Source organism: Leucopleurus acutus (assembly GCF_964270905.1).
Source record: "Leucopleurus acutus genome assembly, chromosome: 13".
Taxonomy (NCBI): Eukaryota; Metazoa; Chordata; class Mammalia; order Artiodactyla; family Delphinidae; genus Leucopleurus; species Leucopleurus acutus.
The window spans coordinates 75,825,427-75,844,470 of NC_139155.1; the positions used below are offsets into that span (position 1 = coordinate 75,825,427).

At 58.3% G+C, this 19,044-nt stretch overlaps 1 protein-coding gene across 1 annotated transcript in view; it reads right to left on the reverse strand.

The window, feature by feature from the left end:
* Positions 1 to 2,739: 2,739 nt before the first annotated feature.
* RBM19 (RNA binding motif protein 19) overlaps positions 2,740 to 19,044 on the reverse strand; it is a 121,167-nt gene continuing 104,862 nt past the window's right edge. The window contains exons 24-25 of the mRNA XM_082853569.1: positions 3,618 to 3,728; positions 2,740 to 2,869 (exon numbers count right to left, since the gene is read on the reverse strand). Of these exons, the coding sequence (XP_082709695.1) occupies positions 3,631 to 3,728 (98 nt within the window). The 3' untranslated portion in view covers positions 2,740 to 2,869; positions 3,618 to 3,630. The remainder of the gene's footprint in view (positions 2,870 to 3,617; positions 3,729 to 19,044) is intronic.

The window sequence follows — 19,044 nt, forward strand, 5'->3', positions numbered from 1 at the left end:
TCCCGACTGCACCACGGCAACCGTGGGCCCATCCTGAGTCTGGCTTTGGCTTCGTATGAGGAGCAACTGGGTAAACCACGTCTCTGCTTGGCCTGCTCGGGGGCTGCTGGGCAGAGGTCACTCCCTCCAGGCTGCCTTCCTGGATACACGGGCTCCTTTCCACCACGACCCACCTCAGAATGCTCGTGCTTCCTCAGGTGCGACCTCTGTGCTTTATTTCTGGAATTTCTCTCCTACGTCTTCTGGTGGTTTGGGACCTCTGATGTCCCATCATCATTCGAACTCACCTGAAGCCCCCTCCCTGAAAGCTCCCCCCGTGCCCCACTGCTCTGGTGGCTACAGGGACCGTCAATCTCCCCAGGGCCTTGGCTCCAAGGCCCGGAGTCTCCCCAGTTCACCCGGCACACACTGGGTGGAGGCTTTTCTTCTGAAATGCTTTCACGCAGTCCCTCTCCCTCAAAGGGGAAAAGGTGGGCCCTCCTCTGGGCCAGGCTAAAGACCTGGCTTTATTTTATTATTCCCTAGCTATACTTTTTATTCCAGAATACCAATAATAATGCCGATGATGATTATGATAATAAAAATGACGAGAGCTTTAGTAGTTCCTATTTAAAGAGTTACTTTCAAAGGGGTGGGGGACAGGGCTCAGGGTTACTGAGACACTTGTTCAGCCTCCAGGCGCCAGGTGCTGTGACTGAAAGGAACAGGGACAGGATCGGCTGAGGACGACATGGGGGCAGGGGCTGGGCATGGAGAGGAACGGAGCGTGGCTACTTTCCATAAGGTGGTCGGGGCTGTCTCTCTGAGGAAGGGAGGGAAGCCTAAATGAAGATCTCAGAGTGGCTGGTGGAGATGGGGGAAGGAAACAGGAAGTGGAGGAAGGGTGTCCCAGGCAGAGTAAAGAGCAAGTGCAAAGGCCCTGGGGCGGGACTGTGCTTCCAGGTCGCAGAGCAGTAGGTGAGCGGCAGGGGCAGCGCAGGCGGGGCCTTCTTGCTCATCGCGGTGAAGAGTGTGGTTTTACGCCACGTGTGCACGCGGGGGCAGGGCCGAAGGGCTTTACACTACATTCCCCGTGATCCAGCTCAGGGCTGCATGTGGAGACTGCAGTGCTCCTGGGGCAGCGTGGAGGCTGCTATGGGCGTTGGTGAGGGCCAGGTGTGGCACGAAGGTGGGGTGATGGGTACCCCCCCCGAGATCTCTAGGGGAGTTGAAGTGACTGCTTCTATTTGCTTATGGGGGAGCCCTTCCGCCCCAGACAGTAAGCCCCCAGGGTTGGGGGTACAGACGCCAGGATGGGACGGGCAGGCAGGAGGGAAGGGGCCACAGTCTCCCTGCGTGCAGCTGGCTGAGCGGCTGGTGGCTTTCCCGCCTGCTGCGCCCTCAGGCCATGGGCTTCGCGGCCCCCTCGCTCCTCTGCTGGTCCTGAGCTTTCTCTGGGCTCTGGCCCGGGCTTGCTTGCTTTTTCTTCTGGACACAGGGAAGATAGTAAAGCATGAAGGTCAAGAAAGACCCGAGGCCCTGGGGTCAGATTCACCTCTTGCAGGTGCCTGAAGCTCTCTGGGCTTCACAATACCCCCGGTATATGGAGGTGCTGTTAGCACCATCCCATTTTAAAGATGAGAAGACTGAGGAATCGAAGGTTAAGTCACTGGCCCACACTCACAAGGCTGGCGAGTGGTGGATGTTACCAGGAACCCAGAATGGTCTGAATGCAGAGCCCGAGCTGGCATGGCAACACCAGGAGGTGGTGAATTCCGATCTGGGGACATTCTAGTACCTTCAGTGAAGCCGGTACCAATGTCGCCTCCTCCCGTGCCAGGCCCACGGGTCTGCAATCTTCTTTAACCAGAAGAATCCACGTGGCCCTTAACGGGACAAGCAGTGGGGAGGGAGGGGGTGGACCCCAGCCCTGTCATCCCTGGGACCCACGGAAACTTGGGAGCCTGGTCACCCGAGGGACCCCACGCAGGCTCTATGGTCTGATGTCGGGAGACACCTCACTATAAAAGCTGGGATATGAGCCACTCCGGGTCTGTGTCTTTTGCTTCCATTGTGTCCCAGGGATAACCTAGGATGGATTAGGAAGCACCTGCCCCCCAGGGAACTGGGGACACGCTCAGCCTTGCAGGACTGTCAGCGCTGTGTGGTCTTGCTTGGATTCCAGGCCACTCCGAAAACTGCGTGGTGTGGACTGAAACCTCCTCCCAGGAAAATACACAGACCAAATTTTACACAGCAAGTCAGAAGATCCCTGGGCTCTCACTCGGGGCCCCCAGCTGCCCCAAATGAAGGAGGAAACAAAAACGCTGATGAGTGCTTGCTCTGGGCTTTACTTGGACTGGCTGATGTAGTCCGAGCACCATCTCTGAGGTAGGTACTAGATCACCCCCATTTTATAGAAAGAGAAGCTGAGGGTCAGAGGGGACCGCGCCGGTCCAAAGTCACACAGCTGGGGTTCAGACCCAGGGCAGACGGGTTCTAGCTCTTTCCTCTCTACCATCCCCCTCCTGGTGTGTGCTGGGTGTGAATCTCCAGGCGGGAGTGGGTGTGGGCACCCCAGGTCTGGGATGAGCCTTGGGACGCTGCTTGCCAGGGCTGGGGACCTGTTTGCATTTCACGGCGCCCCCAGCCTGTGAGTAGAGGCGTCTGCCGTTAGCCACACAGCCGGGCTCAACCAACGAGCCCGTGTCTGGGTTTGGAGCTTAGTGCTTCGTGAGTGGCCCCATGGTCAGCACGGACGGAAGACGCTCTTGTGACTGAACCAGGGCCCGTGGTCCCAGGTGGCGAGGAAGGGGCAGGACAGAGGCCACGTCCCAGGCTGTGAGCAGTCCCTTGGAGAGACGGAGGCGGGAACGCCAGCTTAGCAGCCCTGGAGGGGGAGCGAGAACAGAAGCTTCTGGGGCCCGCCTCACACGCGCAGCACTGTTCCTGGCGTTCTTCACGATTATTACATTTCTTTCTCGCTAAAGCCCTCTGAGGTGGGAACCAGTTATTGAGGAGGCTGGGCCCAGGGAGCTGAGCTGACTTGGCAGGGTCCCCAGTCTGTGCTGGGTGGAGCGGGGCTTCATGCCCAAAGCGCCCAACTCCAGAGAGCTGCCTTCAGCCTGGTGAGCGTTCCGGGCTCGTGGGCAGTGGGGCCCGAGGGTCCTTGTGCCCATGTAGCTGCGCACCCCGGGGCAAGCCCTGAAGTCCCCCTGCACCCTGGCCTTGGCGCCAGCACGGTGAGGCCCTGTCTGCATCTCAGGGTTGCTGGGAGGAGAAGCAAGAGGGGGAACTTGTGCGGGAACCGCCAATGGCTGGGCTGGACGCAGGGCTCGGTGGTTTCTGCCACTTCCAGATCCTCGTGCTGCCACGAGGGACTGCCCGGCGCGGTGGCATCCTGCGCCTGTTCTCTGGCCCTGCAGTGCTGGGCACAGAGCAGGCGCAGTCAGTGCCTGGGGCCCGGGATGCCCGGGCAGTGGGCTGAGGCCATCGTCCCCTCCGACCTTGGACCAGTGGAGGGCGGGGCTGCCTGCTGCTGCGGCCCCACCGGGCGGTGCGGCCCGCCCGGCCCCCGTGGTTGGGGCTGCAGAGCCGGAGCGGCTGTGCCCCGTCCCCAGGGCTCTGGAGCCACGTACCCTCGGCGCCAGCTCACGGCTGAAGGGTCTGCTCGTCACCGCCGTCCTCACTGTCTTCCAGCTGCTCCAGGATCTCGTCCAACACCACAGACCGCTTTTTCTTCGGGGGTTCTGCGGGAGCCCAGATGGCAAAAGAGGAGAAAAGAACAGCCGAGAGGGTTGGGAGTCAGGACGAGAGAGACGACAGAGAGGGAGAGGGAAGGGGAGAGCAAACAGGGAGCAGGGGGAGGGGATTCAGGAAGGGACAGAGGGAAGGGGTGGGAGGTAGGAGAGCAGGTACAGACCCGGGGTGGGGGTGGGGAGACGAGACAGAAGAAATAAGCAAAGACAAGAAGAGGGGGAAGGAGCATCAAAGGAGGTATGAGAAAGGGGAAGAGAGCACAGAGCGGGAGACAGAGAAACACGGAGGCTTAGTCTCTACTTCACCAGGGGGCAGCCTCTCTCCCAGCCCTGTCGGCCACCCCTGCCCATCTTCCACCCACCGAGGAAAGAAGGGAGGAAGGCCCTTCCCGGCAGGTCAGAGGTTAGCGAGTCTCTGCCTGATGTAGGGGGAGCCAGAACCTCCAGAGAGGCCAAGTCAAGCGAGGGCAGGGGTTGGGAAACAAGTTCCTGTTCTCTTGGAGTCGCAGACTCTTAATGGTATAGTAGGTGGCTGACATACAGTAGGTGTTTAGTAAATGCTGGGTGACTGGATGCTCAAGGACTCCAGATGAGGCATGGAGGGAAAAACAATTAGAGATGGCTTTAGAGAAGAGGGGCTATTTGACCTGGGCTTTGAAGAATGCAGAGGAGTTCTCTGTGAGGAGACGGGGAAGGGGAGGTACATGCACAGTGTGAAAGGGCATGGTGGGCTCGGCAAAATACATGTCCCCAGGGTGCCAAACACTATTGATCATCTGCTCTGTACTATGGCTCTTATCTTCTCAACAATCCCATGGGGAGGTATTATTACCTCTCACAGGTGAGAGCACTGAAGCAAAGACAGGTAAGTCTAAGGTCACTCAGCTAGGAAGTGGTGAAACCAGGACCCAAGACACACCAAAGCCCACCGTCTTTCCTCTTTTCATAAAAGTCTCAGGTGCTGCCCAGAGACTGCCAGGGAGACAAAGGGTGGAGGGGGGAGGTGTGCTGGTCCTCTCGGCCCTCCAGGAAGGGAATGGGGTGGGGGTGGGAGGGGGAAGGCTCTGGGCTTAGATTGACTCTGTCAGTCCCTCTGCTGTCTAACCAGTCATTCATGGTCAGCCTCACCCCCAGATAACGCTGGGCTTGTTTTGAGGCAGCTGTCGGATGCCGTCCCAATAGCCTCTCTTTCCCTGCTTCAAACAACACCTCCTCTGTGAAGTCCTCCGGGTGGGCCAAACTGCCACTGCGATCCTTAGCTGCCACCTCCCCACTGGGTCTGGGGCTCCTGCAGGCAGCGGGTCTCCCCAGAGCCTAGCCCAACGCTCGCCCTCGAGATGCAGCATCTTGGGTCTCTTCCAGGTGGTCTTGGACAAGTGACTTGACCTCTTTGAGGCTATTTCTCCATCTCATTCCTAAGAACCTGACCCGGACGCTGACCCTTCTCCTCTTCTCCGCGGCTAACTGCCTGACCCGAGCACTCGCACCTTCTCAGCGGACTCTGCTTCCGCCCTCGCCCTCAGGGCCACCTATTCCCCCGCCAACAGCAGCCCGAGGGATCCTTCCAGGACAGGCTCTCCTGCTCCGCTCCGGGAGCTCTCCATGGTCATCTCAAGGCACTGCCTGGGCCGGGCCCTCCCAGGCCCGCGAAGTGCGCTCCCACCCGGAGACCCCTGCTCCCACGTCCCCTCCTCAGAGAGGACTCCCCTGGCCGCTGTCGACAGGCCCTGCTCTCCAAGCCCGCCTCGCCCCATAGCACTTCTCACCACCCGGCGGGTGCTTCTTCGTCTGGGGACAGAGCTACCCCGTTCATGGCCGTGTCTCCTGCCTCAGCGCATTACCTGGCACCTAGTGGGTGCCTGTGAGCAGCTGTTGAACGAGGGGATGAGCGAATGGGGCAGAAAGGGGGGACGCGGAGGGGCTGGCCCCTCGGGGAGGGTGAGGAAGGGGTGGGAGGCCCGCCCGGCCGGAGCCTCAGGCCATCATCACCCTGTTGTTAGTCATGAGGAGGGAGGGGGACAGGAGGAGCTGGGGCGGACACCTGCTTCCTTTGCCCCCGCCGCCCCCTCTGGGTTTCCAAATAATTGCCGGAAGTGTGCAACGGTCTCTGGAACTTGGACCTTTGGGCAGGTAGTAGGAGCCGGGAAACAGAAGGACCTGCGGGCCTGTCACTGACGCCCCCCCCCCCCCCCACTCCCAGAGGCTAACGATGGGATAGGTTTGAGCTCCTGGACGGCTGGCCCCTGCTCTCCTGGGCTGGCCTGGGGCACGAGGGGGCGGCCAGTGGAGCAGCAGCCATGATGGTAGCAGCTACCGCTTTCACCTTGGCAGAATTTTTGTTCTTTCCCACGGCTTGAGCATGACTCTGAGACTGGCAAGGGGGCAGGTGCCAGGCACACGGGTGGCTCTTACCCAGCTGGCCCAGGAGCACCGCGCAGGCGGTGACTGGGGCGTGAACTCCAGGTGCCCCCAGTGGCCAGCACAGGGCACCCCTCGGGCACCAGCCCACCTCGGGGACCTTTCAGAGAAGCACGGCCCAGGGTCACCAGGGGCCTGGCCAGCTCCGAGGGCCTCTCTGTCACCGGCACATCCCGAGGCCTGGCTCCACCACACTGTGAGCCAGACTGCGAGAGACCGTCCCAGGGCTCAGCACACAGTAAGTGCTCTGTCATCATTTGTTGAACATAAAAATGGATGAATGAATGATTGAGTGAATGAATAAAAAGGGGCACCAATGTGGGTAACTTTTAAAAAGTAAAACTGCAGTTGTCGGGACAGCAAACAAACAAACGGAGTGGCGGGAAGAGAGGCACCACGACTGGGGAAACTGAGGCCCAGAGGGAGGGGCGACATAGCTGGAAGAGGAAACACACAGGACGGGCACTTAAGAAGTGGTGTCTCACCTTAGTTTCATAAACCCTCCGGAGGCTGGTGTCATCACCCCCATTTCATGGGTGGGAAAACGGAGGTGCAGAGGAGCAGACACACCGGAGGCGCCCCCCCGCCCCCAGCTAACACGTGGCAGCCCCTGGATTCCGCCTCAGATGGTCCAGTTTGCAACCACGCATGCTCTGTGCTGTGCTCTGTGGCATCTCCCGAGGGGCCCTGCCTGGGGGCGGGGCCAAGATCACGCAGGACCCTGTGGTGACAGGGCGTGTGGCCACTGCGTCTGGCTTTGACCATTCCAGAGCTGGGTGACCTTGGGCAGGGCATGGGCCCCGTCCGAGATTCAACCCCTCATGTATAACGTGGGGGGACGGGGCTGTTCCGCCACCCCTCCCTTCTCTGTGGCTGCCTTCTGCTGCCGTCCTGACTCCCCGGGAGGTGAGGGCTCCTTCTTCCTGCAAAAGCCCTTCAGAGCCCCCTGACTTGTCCCCAGCACCTATGGTAACTGTGCTCAGGAACAGTGGGCACTGACCCCACAGCCCAGGCATGGACTGGCTGTGAGGCTGTGAGCAGCAGACTTAGCCCTTCTGGGCCTCAGTTTCCTCATCTGTAATATGGGGCCACTAGGAATGCCTACCTCCTGGGGCTGTGGTGAGCACTGAGGAGAGAAAAGAGCAATGCCAGCACCTGGTCAGGCTCCATGGCGGTGCTGCGACCACCATCTTTGTTGCTACTGCTCATGTCAGAGGTGTTGATTTAATGTGTCCCTCTGCCATTAGGCCAGGGAGTGCCAGCAGGGCAGGGGCTGTCACAGGAAGGTTGGTACACAGTAGGTGAGCAATAAATAGTTGTCCAGTAAGTGAATGAAGTGATTTGGCTGGTCAAGGCCAAAGCAGGTATGGTTCCCCCTCCTCCAGCTGGAAACCAGAGGCACAGGGGTCTCCACTGACGGCTGTGGGGTGAGTGGCAGGCAAGTCGTTAGCGACCGGCTGCCTCCATGACACCCAGAAGTCAGACAGTCTGAGGTCCCAGCTCTGCCACTTAACGCTCGGTGACCTTGGGCAGGTCACTTGTATTCTCGGGGTCTCGGCTGCCTGTCTGTACATTGGGGGTGGAGACGCGACCTCCCGGGGCGGCGGCAAGGATCAGTGAGTTCACTCACGGAGCCTGGCGCCCCAAGGGCTTGGTACCCTGGGGCCTGGTGTATCTGGCTCAGGCCGGGGCCCCCAGCACCGCCCCGCCCCCCAGAGGACACGTCGCGCCCCGAGTCCCCACCAGACAACACCCAGCAACCACCCCCTCACAGGCCCCATCCGCACGCGGAGCGCCCTGCTTGCCGGGAACAGCTGCTGAAATCCCATCTCCCCGACATCAAAAGCCTCAGTGGGTTTTCACCGAACAAACATAATGCAGAACCAGAGAAAGGTGTAAAATAAATAAACAAAACAAGCTGTGCGTTCTCTTTCAGTATCACAGCTGCACCCGGAGATAAACAACAAGTGAATGTCACCAAACATCAACACCCAAGAAATTAACTTGACAAAAAGCTCAGCCGTCCCCCAGCAACCCCCCAGTCCTGCCCCCGTCCCCCTCCCCACTCTCCAGCCACCGTTTTGCATTTCTGGAGTTCCCATCTAATGATTTTATTTTTCAATTAATTCCTTGACGGAACGCCAGCCCGCATCTCTCTCCCGTCCCTGGCTGGCGCCGGCGCCCTGTGCACAAGGCACGGGCAGGCAGGCGGGCGGGGGGCTGTCGGGAGGACAGGGCAAAGCTTCAGGGCTGGTCGGGGAGGAGGGGATCCTGAAAGGAACCCTGAGAGGAGGCAGCTGTGACCGGCCGGGGCGGCCGGGCTCGGAGTTGATGGCGTTGCCGGCTGTAGCCAGGCTGCCCGGCCCGGAGGCAAGCCTGCCGCCCCCCGGCTGAGCCACCTGGGGCCGAGGCCTCCCCTCTCTGTGCTCAGTCTCGGCAGTTACTGAACAGCACCCAGCTCCTGGGGTCCCAAAGGGCGTTAGAAGGGCACAGATGAAGGCCTTTACAACAGCGCCCGGCACGCAGGAGCCGCGGGGGAAAGGTGACGCCCCTACTGTCGTTAATGGGTACTGTTACTGAGAGCGCGTGGGCAGGTCACTTCCCTCCTCCATAAAATGGGGATGGCAGTACCGGCCCTCGACAGATGCGGCGGCCGCGGTGGGTGCCCCCCTCCTGACGGTCACGTACGGCGTTAGCGGGCAGCTCTGGGGCGTATTCATAGCTCCCCGCCTGGAGGGCCAGGAGCTTTCTCTGGCCACAGGGGCACACGTGGCCCTGGCACAGGGTAGGCTGGAAGTGTTGGAGATTTAAGCCCCCTGGAGAAATGTCCCAGCTCCCTCGACTCCAGGGGACAGTTCCTGGGGCAGCTGCCACACGGCTCCCAGGGGTCCCTGTGGCCTGTATGGTGGGGCTGCTCACTGCATCCCCCAAACTGGCTCCCCTCCTAGCTGGTCAGGGGCTGCTTCCAGGGAACCCAAACTAAGACACCATTGTCTACAGGTGACCAATTGGAATGAAGCAGGCCTCATCCGGCAGGCCCACTGAAGGGCATCTGGATTTGCTGACATCACGGAACGTTCAAAAAACCCTTAGTTACTAATATGTAAACACAAGAGAGGGGACACAAGAATCTCCACTTCTAGTTTCTCTCGAAACTGGCTGATCTGGCCACGCTGGGCCCATGTCCCCACCTAAGGATAGCCGACGGGGTGTGTGCCAGTTGCCCCTGGAGATGGGAGGTCTCGTTTATTTGGGTGTTTTCTAGCTGTTCCTGGAGGTCCCGAGCTTGCTACTCCCCGAGACAAAGGGCAGGCGAGGCCTTGGCAAACCGTAAAGTGCAGGCCCGTGTAGCAGGTTTCCCCTGGTAAAACCGTACCTGAGGCGACTCCAACAGGCTGGGGGGGAGGGGGGAGGGGGAGCAGGTGCGCCCCTCTCTCCGGTCTGTCCCTCGAGGGGAGGAGAGGAAGGAGGTTAGGGTTGAGAGTGGAGGGCGGGATTCCAGGCTGGGACAAGGCACCACAGCCTTCGGACTCAGTGGCCTGCTGCCCCAGGCCATCGGGGGGCACAAGCAACCTGCAGTCCCCACCCTTGGGGACATTACGGCGCTGGAGACACAGGATGCGGGTCTTGCGAGGGGCCGGCACCCTGAGGGCTGGCCTGGCGTGTGAGGCTGCCTGCTCCTGGGTCCCCCTGCCTCCCAGGCTCCAGGCTGGCAGCCCCCATGGGCAAAACCCTCAGATACCCCGATGGGTCTGCCTCCCAGGGCTCTGTTCACAGCAGGCACACACTAGATGATCACAGAATAAAGGGCACTCTTTAGAGAGGATCAGCCTGGCTCCTAAGACCAAACGAGTGGCCCTTTCTCGGTACCAGGAGGTGTTTCATGGATGTGCCTTTGCAGAACACAGCTGGTCCCCCAAGAAGCAGGCGTGATCCGAAAGCCCCTGCTCGGGGCTGGCAGACGGGAGACTGGGCCCCAGGCCCACCTCTGCACCTCAAGGATTTAAGGGAGCCTCTTAACTCCTTTCCTCGGTGTTCCTGTTTGTTAACTGGGAACAGTATCTGCTCTCCTGACCTCAGGCCTTGAGGGTTCCAGCCCTCAGTCATTCACAGCAAACAGTCATTGAATATACACCATGTGCCAGGCCTGGTGCCAGGGATACTGCCGCCAAAGGAGAAACTGAGCCAGCAGCCACGGAGGCCATGCTGGGGTTCCAGGGCGGGCAGAGCTGGGCTCTGAGCTCTGTCACTCACTGGTCCCAGGCCATCTGATCGAGTTGCTCTCTGTAGAAAGCGCGTGGCAGTAGTGCCCGCAAGAAGAGTCAACAGATAAGGCTTGGGTGCACACAAAGGTGTTGAGTCATGTTAAAAGTAACAACGCAGGTGTCGTTCAAGGACACCCAGGGAGCGGGCGGTACTCAGGAAACTGGGAACCTAGCAGGCTGAGCCGGGGCTGACCGTACACGAAGGCAGAGAAGCCAGCATCCCCGGGCTTTAAGTCCAGCCTCTTTGGGCTCCAGGCATGGGCTGGGTGTGGACTCACACTCACAGGTCTCCCACGAGCCAGGTGACATTACTGCCCCATCTTCCAGATGCATAAGCAGCTGTTCTAGGGCTTGGGGAAGACTTCCCCGAATGGGGCCTTGAGCACAGATCAGGCTGGTCCCAGGGTCTTCCCGTCACCCCACGGCGATGCCTGTGGTCCCGTGGCTCAGCTGCTCGCCCTGCGGGGGGGACGCCAGCCCAGACTCCTCAGAAGGAACTTCTCAACAGGGAAGGCGTGAAGCAGACTCAGGCCGCGTGGCAGCGGCCCAGTGCCTGCATCAGCCATCTTTTCAAGAAGCTATTGGTTCCCAACCCACGGCCTGATAGAATCGTCTGGGAAACCTCAGATACCTGGACCCTACCCCCAGAGGTTCTGATGCAAATGGCCTGGGGTGGACACTGGCTATTGAGACAGCCGTGACTACAGCCGTTATGAATCACCGTGCTAAGGACTCTGGCTCCTGGGAAGCAGGAAGCCCCGGGGCAGCCCGGCGGGTTCATCTTGCTTTGTGCCCTGGGCATCCAGAGCACACTGGAGTTCCAGGCGGCCGGGCTGGCAGCTCTCCATCCACCAGGGCTGCTGAAGGTGCCCGGCCTGGATTATCGTGGGTTCAGCCCTGGTAGGGCCGTGGGGCCACTAAGCCTGGGGGCTCTGGGGCTTGGTGCTGCATGCGTCTGCATTAGTTACAGATGCTGGAGTGGCCTGTGTGGGCCGGGGAGGCAGGGGAGTGTCCAGGAGAAGGTGACTCATTGCAGAGGACAAAAGAAAAGGAAACCAGGAGAGGCTGGAAGGCGCCCCCCACCGCTCCCCGCCCCACTCTCCTGTCTCGGGCCCGGAGGGATCTCCCCATTTCTAGGGGCTTGGTCGACATTAACTACCTGTCCCTTTCCTCTTGGCAAAGGCCCTGGGTTGGGAGTAGAGGCTAAAAAGAAAGAATCAGTAACATCGTCTCGAGGGGCCAAGGAGGGATGCTGTCTGCGCTAGGATCTGTAAGTGCGGATGTGATGGAGTTAAACGGTCTGGGTGGGTGACTATAGGGAGGGCTGCGGACTGCGGCAAAAGAAGAAGAAGAAGAAAAAAAAGCCCATGTAACTCGACCCCAGCTACTCTATGTGAATGTAGGACCTAGGGTGGTCAGACCTGATTTTTCAAGAGAGGGCATAATCTTGACTTTCAGGTCAAGTCCTCTGATAGCAAAATAGGGACAATTAATTAAAACAAAAACAAAACACTTTTTCTCCCCCTTATCTTCTATGCAAAATAAAGATCTGTGATCTCAGCCGACAGCTCACCAGTGCAGCCTCTGGTTTACTTTTTCTCTACTCTCTGTCTACAGAACCCCACTAGTTTCACTTGTGGTCATGAAGCAGCAATAACAACTTCCTCGTCTGTGTGTTTTCCTTGGGTTTCTCAGGCCTGGGCCAGCCTACAGTTCAGAAACAAACCCGGCCACCCTCTGTCACCAGCCACAACCCTGGAGGCAAGTCCACCCTCCTCCTGACCCTATTTCCAGCACTCCGGTCCCCAGGTCCCCGAACCCTCATCCAATCCGGGCCCAGCCCCTTCCCCTCCCAAGTTGCTCTGAAATTCTCCTTCTGTCAGTTTAATTCCATGATCAATGAGGAAGAGCAGGAGAAATGGCCCGGCACAGCTGGCTTCCCCGTTAGCCCTAGCAGGGATTCCTGGCCTCACTGGCGACAGCCGAGTGAAATGTTTGCAGAACGCAGAGAACACAAGTCAATAACAATTTAGCGGGATTGGGAGCACGTACCTTCCCCGCACGGACAGCCGCTCCCGGGGGAAGGGGGAGAGAGTGTGCAGGATGTTGCCGAAGCGCTTGGAAGTATTTCCAAAACACCACTCCAAGAGGCTCGGGGAGTCGGGGGTGGAAGGAGGGAGGAGTGGGAGGGGGTGACCTGGAGGACAAGGACACCTGCTCCACCTTGCTCCAGGCCCCCCCAGCCTCCCTAGCACCTCTGCAGGGAGAGGCATTCGGCTCTCTGAACCTGGCTCCCTGGCCACAGCTCAGCCATTTGCACCATTGCTAGCAGTTGCCACCGAGGAGCCACCTTGACTCCGGCTTCTTGACTTTTCTTCTCTCGATTCTGCCTGCATCAGCTGGGGTGGCCTGGGGCATGTGACAAAGAGTGGGTCTCCTGGCCAGTTTCAACCTCTCTCCTGCTGCTACCCACCGACAGGGCTGGGAGCAGAAGGAAGAACAGATTCAGCACCCTGGACAGGGGCGGGCACCCGCTTCCAAGGGAGCAGGGGTGCAACACCTCCTGGGTGGCCCCAGGTGCCCACAGTGACCTTTCCTCTGTCAGGACCCTTTGTGGCAATCCGGGACAGCCCTCCCTCACCTGTCTTCTGCTGGAGCCTCTGACAGCTCTGGAGGAAGGGCTGCCACAGCAAAGCCTCACGGAGGGAATGCAAGGCACCCAAATGGAGGAATAAAAACGAGGCGAGGGGAGCCTATAGGAACCTTCTGTCTCCAGGTAGCTGGAAAGATCCATGGCAGAGGGATATTTTGAATAATAATCTCTGTGACTTCACATACTTGCTTGAACTTTCCTGAGTGTGATTTTTAAAGCCCGATGATTATGTTTTCAGGGCCATGATCAGTGAGGCATATTTGCAAGGGCTGGCATGGGGATCATGGGCTCTCCTGGTCCCCAGTCTTTTGAAAGTGTGCCGTCCTGTGAATGATTAAGTTATGGGCGGGGGGGGGGGGGTTGGTGAACTGTTGCAGGCTTTAAATATCATCTGTATGCTGATGACTTCCAAATTTATATCTCAGCCCAGACTTCGCTCCTGAGCTCCCAACTCATAGATCTATCTGCTTGACATCCCACGGGGAGTCCTAATAGGAGTCTCAAACCCCATGCGGCCGGATCACTCCCGCCCCCACCCACTCTTCCCAGCTTCCAGGGCCTCATCATCACGCAGCACCACCACCCTGTGAGTGGCTCGCTCTGAGCAAAAATCTCTGTACTGGCTTAATTTCCCTCCTGCCTCCCAGAAGTCTGGCCAGCTCTACTTTTACCACATATGCTCAATCCACTGGCTTCTTTCCACCCTTCCTGTCTCCGTCCCTGCTCAGACGACCGCCGTGGCTTGCTGGGACGACCATAGTGGGCCTCCTATTCCATACTCTTACTCCTCTACAATGCATGCCCCGTGCAGCAGCGAGGATGAGGGATGGAGTGTAAACCGGGCCATGGCGCTCCTCTTTCTAAATCTTCGAGGGATTCCCACTGTATCTTGAATAAACGCCAGGCTCCCTGCCCCACCCCACAAGACCCCACCAGGGAGCCCTTCTGGCCTCTGCAGCTTTGTTTCCAACCACTCTCCACCCTGGACTCATTCTCTAGTCACAATGGCCTGCGATGAGCATGCTTCTGCCCCAGGGCCTTTGCACCTGCGGCTCCCAGGGCTCGGAATGATTTCCTCCCAGATCCTGGGCTGGCTGGCTTCTTTGAATCACACAAACACACTGACTCCTCGGAAAGACTTTTTCCAACCACCACATTTGGAATCTCTCCTCCCTCTTCACACCCCTGAGTGTATGATGTTATCTTTTTGCATTTCCTCCACAGGGCTTGCGATCATCATAACTTTCTCATTATTACCGTTTTTTTTTAAATCATTCGTCTCTCCCACTCAAATACTAGCTCCACGAAGGCAGGCACCTTCTCTTCTGCTTGCCGCTTTGTCCTCAGTACTGAGTAAGGCTGGATAATTAGACGATCAATGGAGAATTGAGTGAGTGAATGAATGAAGTGGGAAGCAAGGCACTGCGGCTTCTGTTCCAGGAAGAGCTGGGGATTCTTTTTTTTAAATAAATGTATTTATTTATTTTTGGCTGCATTGGGTCTTCGTTGCTGCACATGGGCTTTCTCTAGTTGCGGCGAGCGGGGGCTACTCTTTGTTGCGGTGCATGGGCTTCTCGTTGTGGTGGCTTCTCTTGTTGTGGAGCACGGGCTCTAGGCGCATGGGCTCCAGTAGTTGTGGCACGCGGGCTCAGTACTTGTGGCTCGCGGGCTCTAGAGCGCAGGCTCAGTAGTTGTGGCGCACGGGCCTACTTGCTCCGCAGCATGTGGGATCTTCCCGGACCGGGGCTTGAACCCGTGTCCCCTGCATTGGCAGGCGGATTCTTAACCACTGCGCCACCAGGGAAGCCCGAGCTGGGGATTTTTAAGCAGAGGACTCTAGCTGGGAGGATGCGGGTGGGGTTATGATGCCTCTAGAATTGTACGTTCTCTGAGAAAGGGGGGTTATGTGGGAGGAATTAGCCACCCGTGGCTTTAGACAAAAGAAGGGCAGCCATCTCACAAGCCCTAGGGGCTGTAAAGTTTTTCTGTAAAAGGGGAGATAGTAAATGTTTTAGGGCTTTGCAGGCCACACTGTCTCTGTCACAACTACTCAACTCTGTCCTCACAGGGCGAAGACACAGCTAGAGACGCTACGTGAAAAACGGGCATGGCTGTGTTCCCCCCCAAAAGCTTTATTTACAAAAGGAGGCTGCAGGCTGAATCTGGCTGTGGGGCTGTAGTTTGTAACCACGGCCCTACCTGGACTGTGGAGCCCAGATCCAATAAAAGGGGGGATAATTTGAAATTTAGGAACTGCTGGGGATCTAGGGAGTGGCTAAATACGGTGAGCTGTTCTGTAGTGTGCAAAGCTGTGTGCCCTCAGGCAAGTTACTAGACCCCTCTGGGGCTCAGTTTGCACCTCAGAAAAATGGGAACAGCACCTCTTCTAAGGAGCTGCAAGGCTAAAATGAGAGTGCATGAAACCACATGGCAATGTCCCCTGCACGCAGTATGTCCTCGACCGAGCTCTCCCCTGTTTTCTTTTTCTCCTGACTTCACCTTTAAAAAGAAGGCACACAACTGCCTCTTCCAGACTAGTGGTGTTTCGAGGGTCAAGGTTAGCGCCACCTGGCTGCACACCATGCAGGGCCCCTCTTGCAGTGCCCAGTACATAGCTGACGCTCCACTAGAACGGGCCCTTCTGACGATCAGGACTTTTATCTGTTCGTTTACTCACCCCACCGATTGTTACTGAGCACCTACTCTGCGCTAGATGCAGGGCCAAGGCAGTGGGCGTGGAGAGGGCCTTGTCCCCTGGAGGATAAAGCCTCTCGGGGAGCAGGGAGGTGAAACCCCCACACACGTGAACACAAAGTTCAAGGGAGACGAGGTACGCGGTGCCACAAGGGAACTTTCGGGGAAAAGTAGAATCTCTGACACTTTGGCTGAGATCTGAATCATGGGGGGCTGGAGGCCAGGCTGACAGGGCAAGGGCCCCAGGAGTCGGGCTCCCTCCTTCCTGGCTAGGAGGGCCACCGTGCTGGAGGCCAGTGACCGATGGGACAGGTGCCCATCGTCTGGGCCTGAAGATGGCAGATCTCGCATCCCAGCCTGGCCTGGTTTGGCCGAGGGTGGGAGCGGGCGGGCAGGCGGGCGACGGCGGCGCTGCCAGCCACTTGCCATGCCGGTCATGTCTGCGCTCCCAGCTCCGGAGGTGAAAGGTGCAGCCGCTAACCACAGCCCATCAGTCCTCCCAGCTGGAATAAGACAATGCCGGGAAGCAGAGCCATGCTCCCGGCCCAATAAAAGCCTGTTTGCCCAGGCCTCCCTGGCGGTGCCCGCTGGAAAACAGAGGGCTGTGCGGGCGGGTTGCTTCCGTACCATTATACTCTGTCAGCGGCGCTCGCAGGTACTGCGGCCTGCCAGGGCCCTGAAAGCTTCTCGATGCCGCGACCCTGCTGGTTTGTAACACGCTCGGGAAGAAAAGGACACAGCCAGTGGCCGACTTTCCTCTTTCTTCCTCTGCGCTCTCTCTTTTCACCCGCCCGCACCGAGGCACTGAAGTACAGCACTTCACCTGCCGGGGGCTGCCGAGCGGCAGCTGAGAAGGCTGATTCCGGGGGCCCGGAAGGAAGGCAGGGAGAGGACGGGGAGAGCGGAGGGTTCTGTGGAAGAGGGCCATCTTGCCCTTCCCTCGGCCCAAGCTCCGCTGTCTGGGGTCAAGGGCTTTGCCTATCCAGGGCAGCTTTTTGAACAACTTTCAAAGAGCTGCCCTCGGTTGTTTCATTTGATGGGTATTTCGTAAGCATCAACTCGCAAGGGAATATCTGAGGACCCGTGATACCGGGACAGTGGGTGAAATGAAGGCCCTCCTGCTTGGGGAGCGGGTGCCGGGAGGGGGGCTTTGAAAAGAGTTTTGGCCGCGGACAGGGAGCCTACAGAAGTGGCGACGTCCAGACTGGGTGCTGAGTGTTTAGTTCCCACAGCTGCCTCGGAAAGCAAGACATCACGCCCTTTTACCCGCGAGGAATCCCCTTCCTCCCCCTTGCTGTTACTGTGTACTAATTAAGAGCCCACCACGTGCCAGGCCTGGGGACAGGTGGCATCTGCAGATGCAAACGCACCGTCCCGAGCGCTGCCCAGGTGACGGGCTATTCATTCTCATTCATTCTCCCTCCCTCCCTCTCTCACATGTTCCTTATTGTCCGGGCTTCTAAAAACTGCGGTTCTTCTTTATGTCTCATTCCTCCACCCAGAGAGCATCCTCCCTCGGCCTGGCTCCACCGGAATGCAAGGAAAACAGGGGGTGTTCTTGGTGGCCCAGAGAAGGAAGAAGCATTCGCGCCTTGCAGGGGAGGGGCGGATAAGTAATACTGGCTGCTTCCTCACTGTGCGCCGAGAGCTTTAGAGACCTCATCTCCCGTAAGCCCCCCAATTCCCCTATGAGGTAGGCACCCTAGTCCCGCTGTACAGATGACAAAGCTGAGGCCGAGTGACTTACCTGAGGTAACAGAACGGACATGAGGACACACACTAGGGTGGAACGTTAAGGGGTAGCGGTGCATAGCTGCTCATATGAAGCCAGCAGGATGGCTAAAAGCCCAGGTCTGACTCCTGACTCGGCCACTAGTAGCTGGGCGCCCCTGGGGAAATCATCTGCCCTCTCTGTGCCTCAATTTTCTCGTCTGGATAATGACGGTATTTACCTCCCAGGATTCCGCAGGATTAATACCTGTGAAAGCCCCATAGATAGTACCTGGCGTGGAGTGAGGCTCAACAGATGAAACTTGTCATGGTAATAATAATAGTAATTAGTATTACGTGGCCTGAACTGCACATGGAGCTGTGTGGCTTGACCTAGGTTTGTCAGGGACCAATGCAGGAGAGAAGGGCTGGTCACAGGGCCTGGGCAGCTCTCGGCCCACCAGCACCCCATCCCCACAGCCTCCCCCAGGGGAGCTGGAGCTCAGAGGCAGAGGTGAACTCTGATTGTACCGGCCACAGTAAGGCCAAAGCTCTTCTCTATTTCTCTGGCCACCCCCCCCCCTGTCCCCGAGGGCAGCTCAGAGGCCACGGTGTCCCCAGCAAGCTTCCTGCTGGTTCCCGCCCAATGGTTAAGACGCCTGCCGTAGGCCCACCTTCCCCAGGGAGCCCTTTGTCGTGGCCTCGGTGCTCAGGCTGGGCAAATGGGGCTCGGGGCCTCCACCTGAGTCCTGAGTGCCTTCCTGGCACAGATCAGGGCCGGGGGAGGGAACTGGGCATGGATCCCACCTGCCCTCGGAGTCTGCCAGGGCCCTGGATGCTCTGAACAATGAGGATTTCAACACAAACAAGCTGGGCATTTTTCACCACAGGGAAGGGGCAGAGCGGGGAAAAGGGTCCAGTCAGGAGGGCAGGAGCCCAGCAGCCCTATTCTGAGTATCGAGGGCTGCCGTGGGTACCCTGTTTCCAAAGACATCAAGCAGACAATGGGGCGGGTGGGTAAGAGGGCTGACATTTGCAGAGCACCTGTTCTCGGCCGACTCGTCTACCCTGTTTCCCCCCGTGGTGTCCTGCTTACTTGGGAAGGATGTAGGGCGCAGTCACCCCAAGGATGCAACGCTGTAGCCAGACTGTCCGAGTTCAACCCCTGCTTCTAGCACTTACTGACTGTGTGGTCCTGGGTAAGCTACTTCATCTCTGCGTGCCTCAGTCCCTTCAGCTGTAAAATGGGGTGATTAAGGGCATCTACCTCCTAGGGGTGTTGTGTGGGTAAAAAAAAAAAAAAAAAGGGCAGCTCGTGCTGCTCGTTATTGCCCTGACCATCTTCACCAGTACCCCATAAGGCAGTACCCTCGTATCCCCATTTGTAAAATGGGAAGCGGAAGCCCCAGGGGCACAGTGACTTGTCCTGGGACACTCAGCTGGGAGGCCACAGAATCCAGGACTTGATGATTCCAAAGTTGACGCTCTTCCTCCTAAAACTAACTTTTTGGGGACCATGACCTGATAGAAAATCTGATGACAACAAAGATCCCCTTGCCAGAGAGGT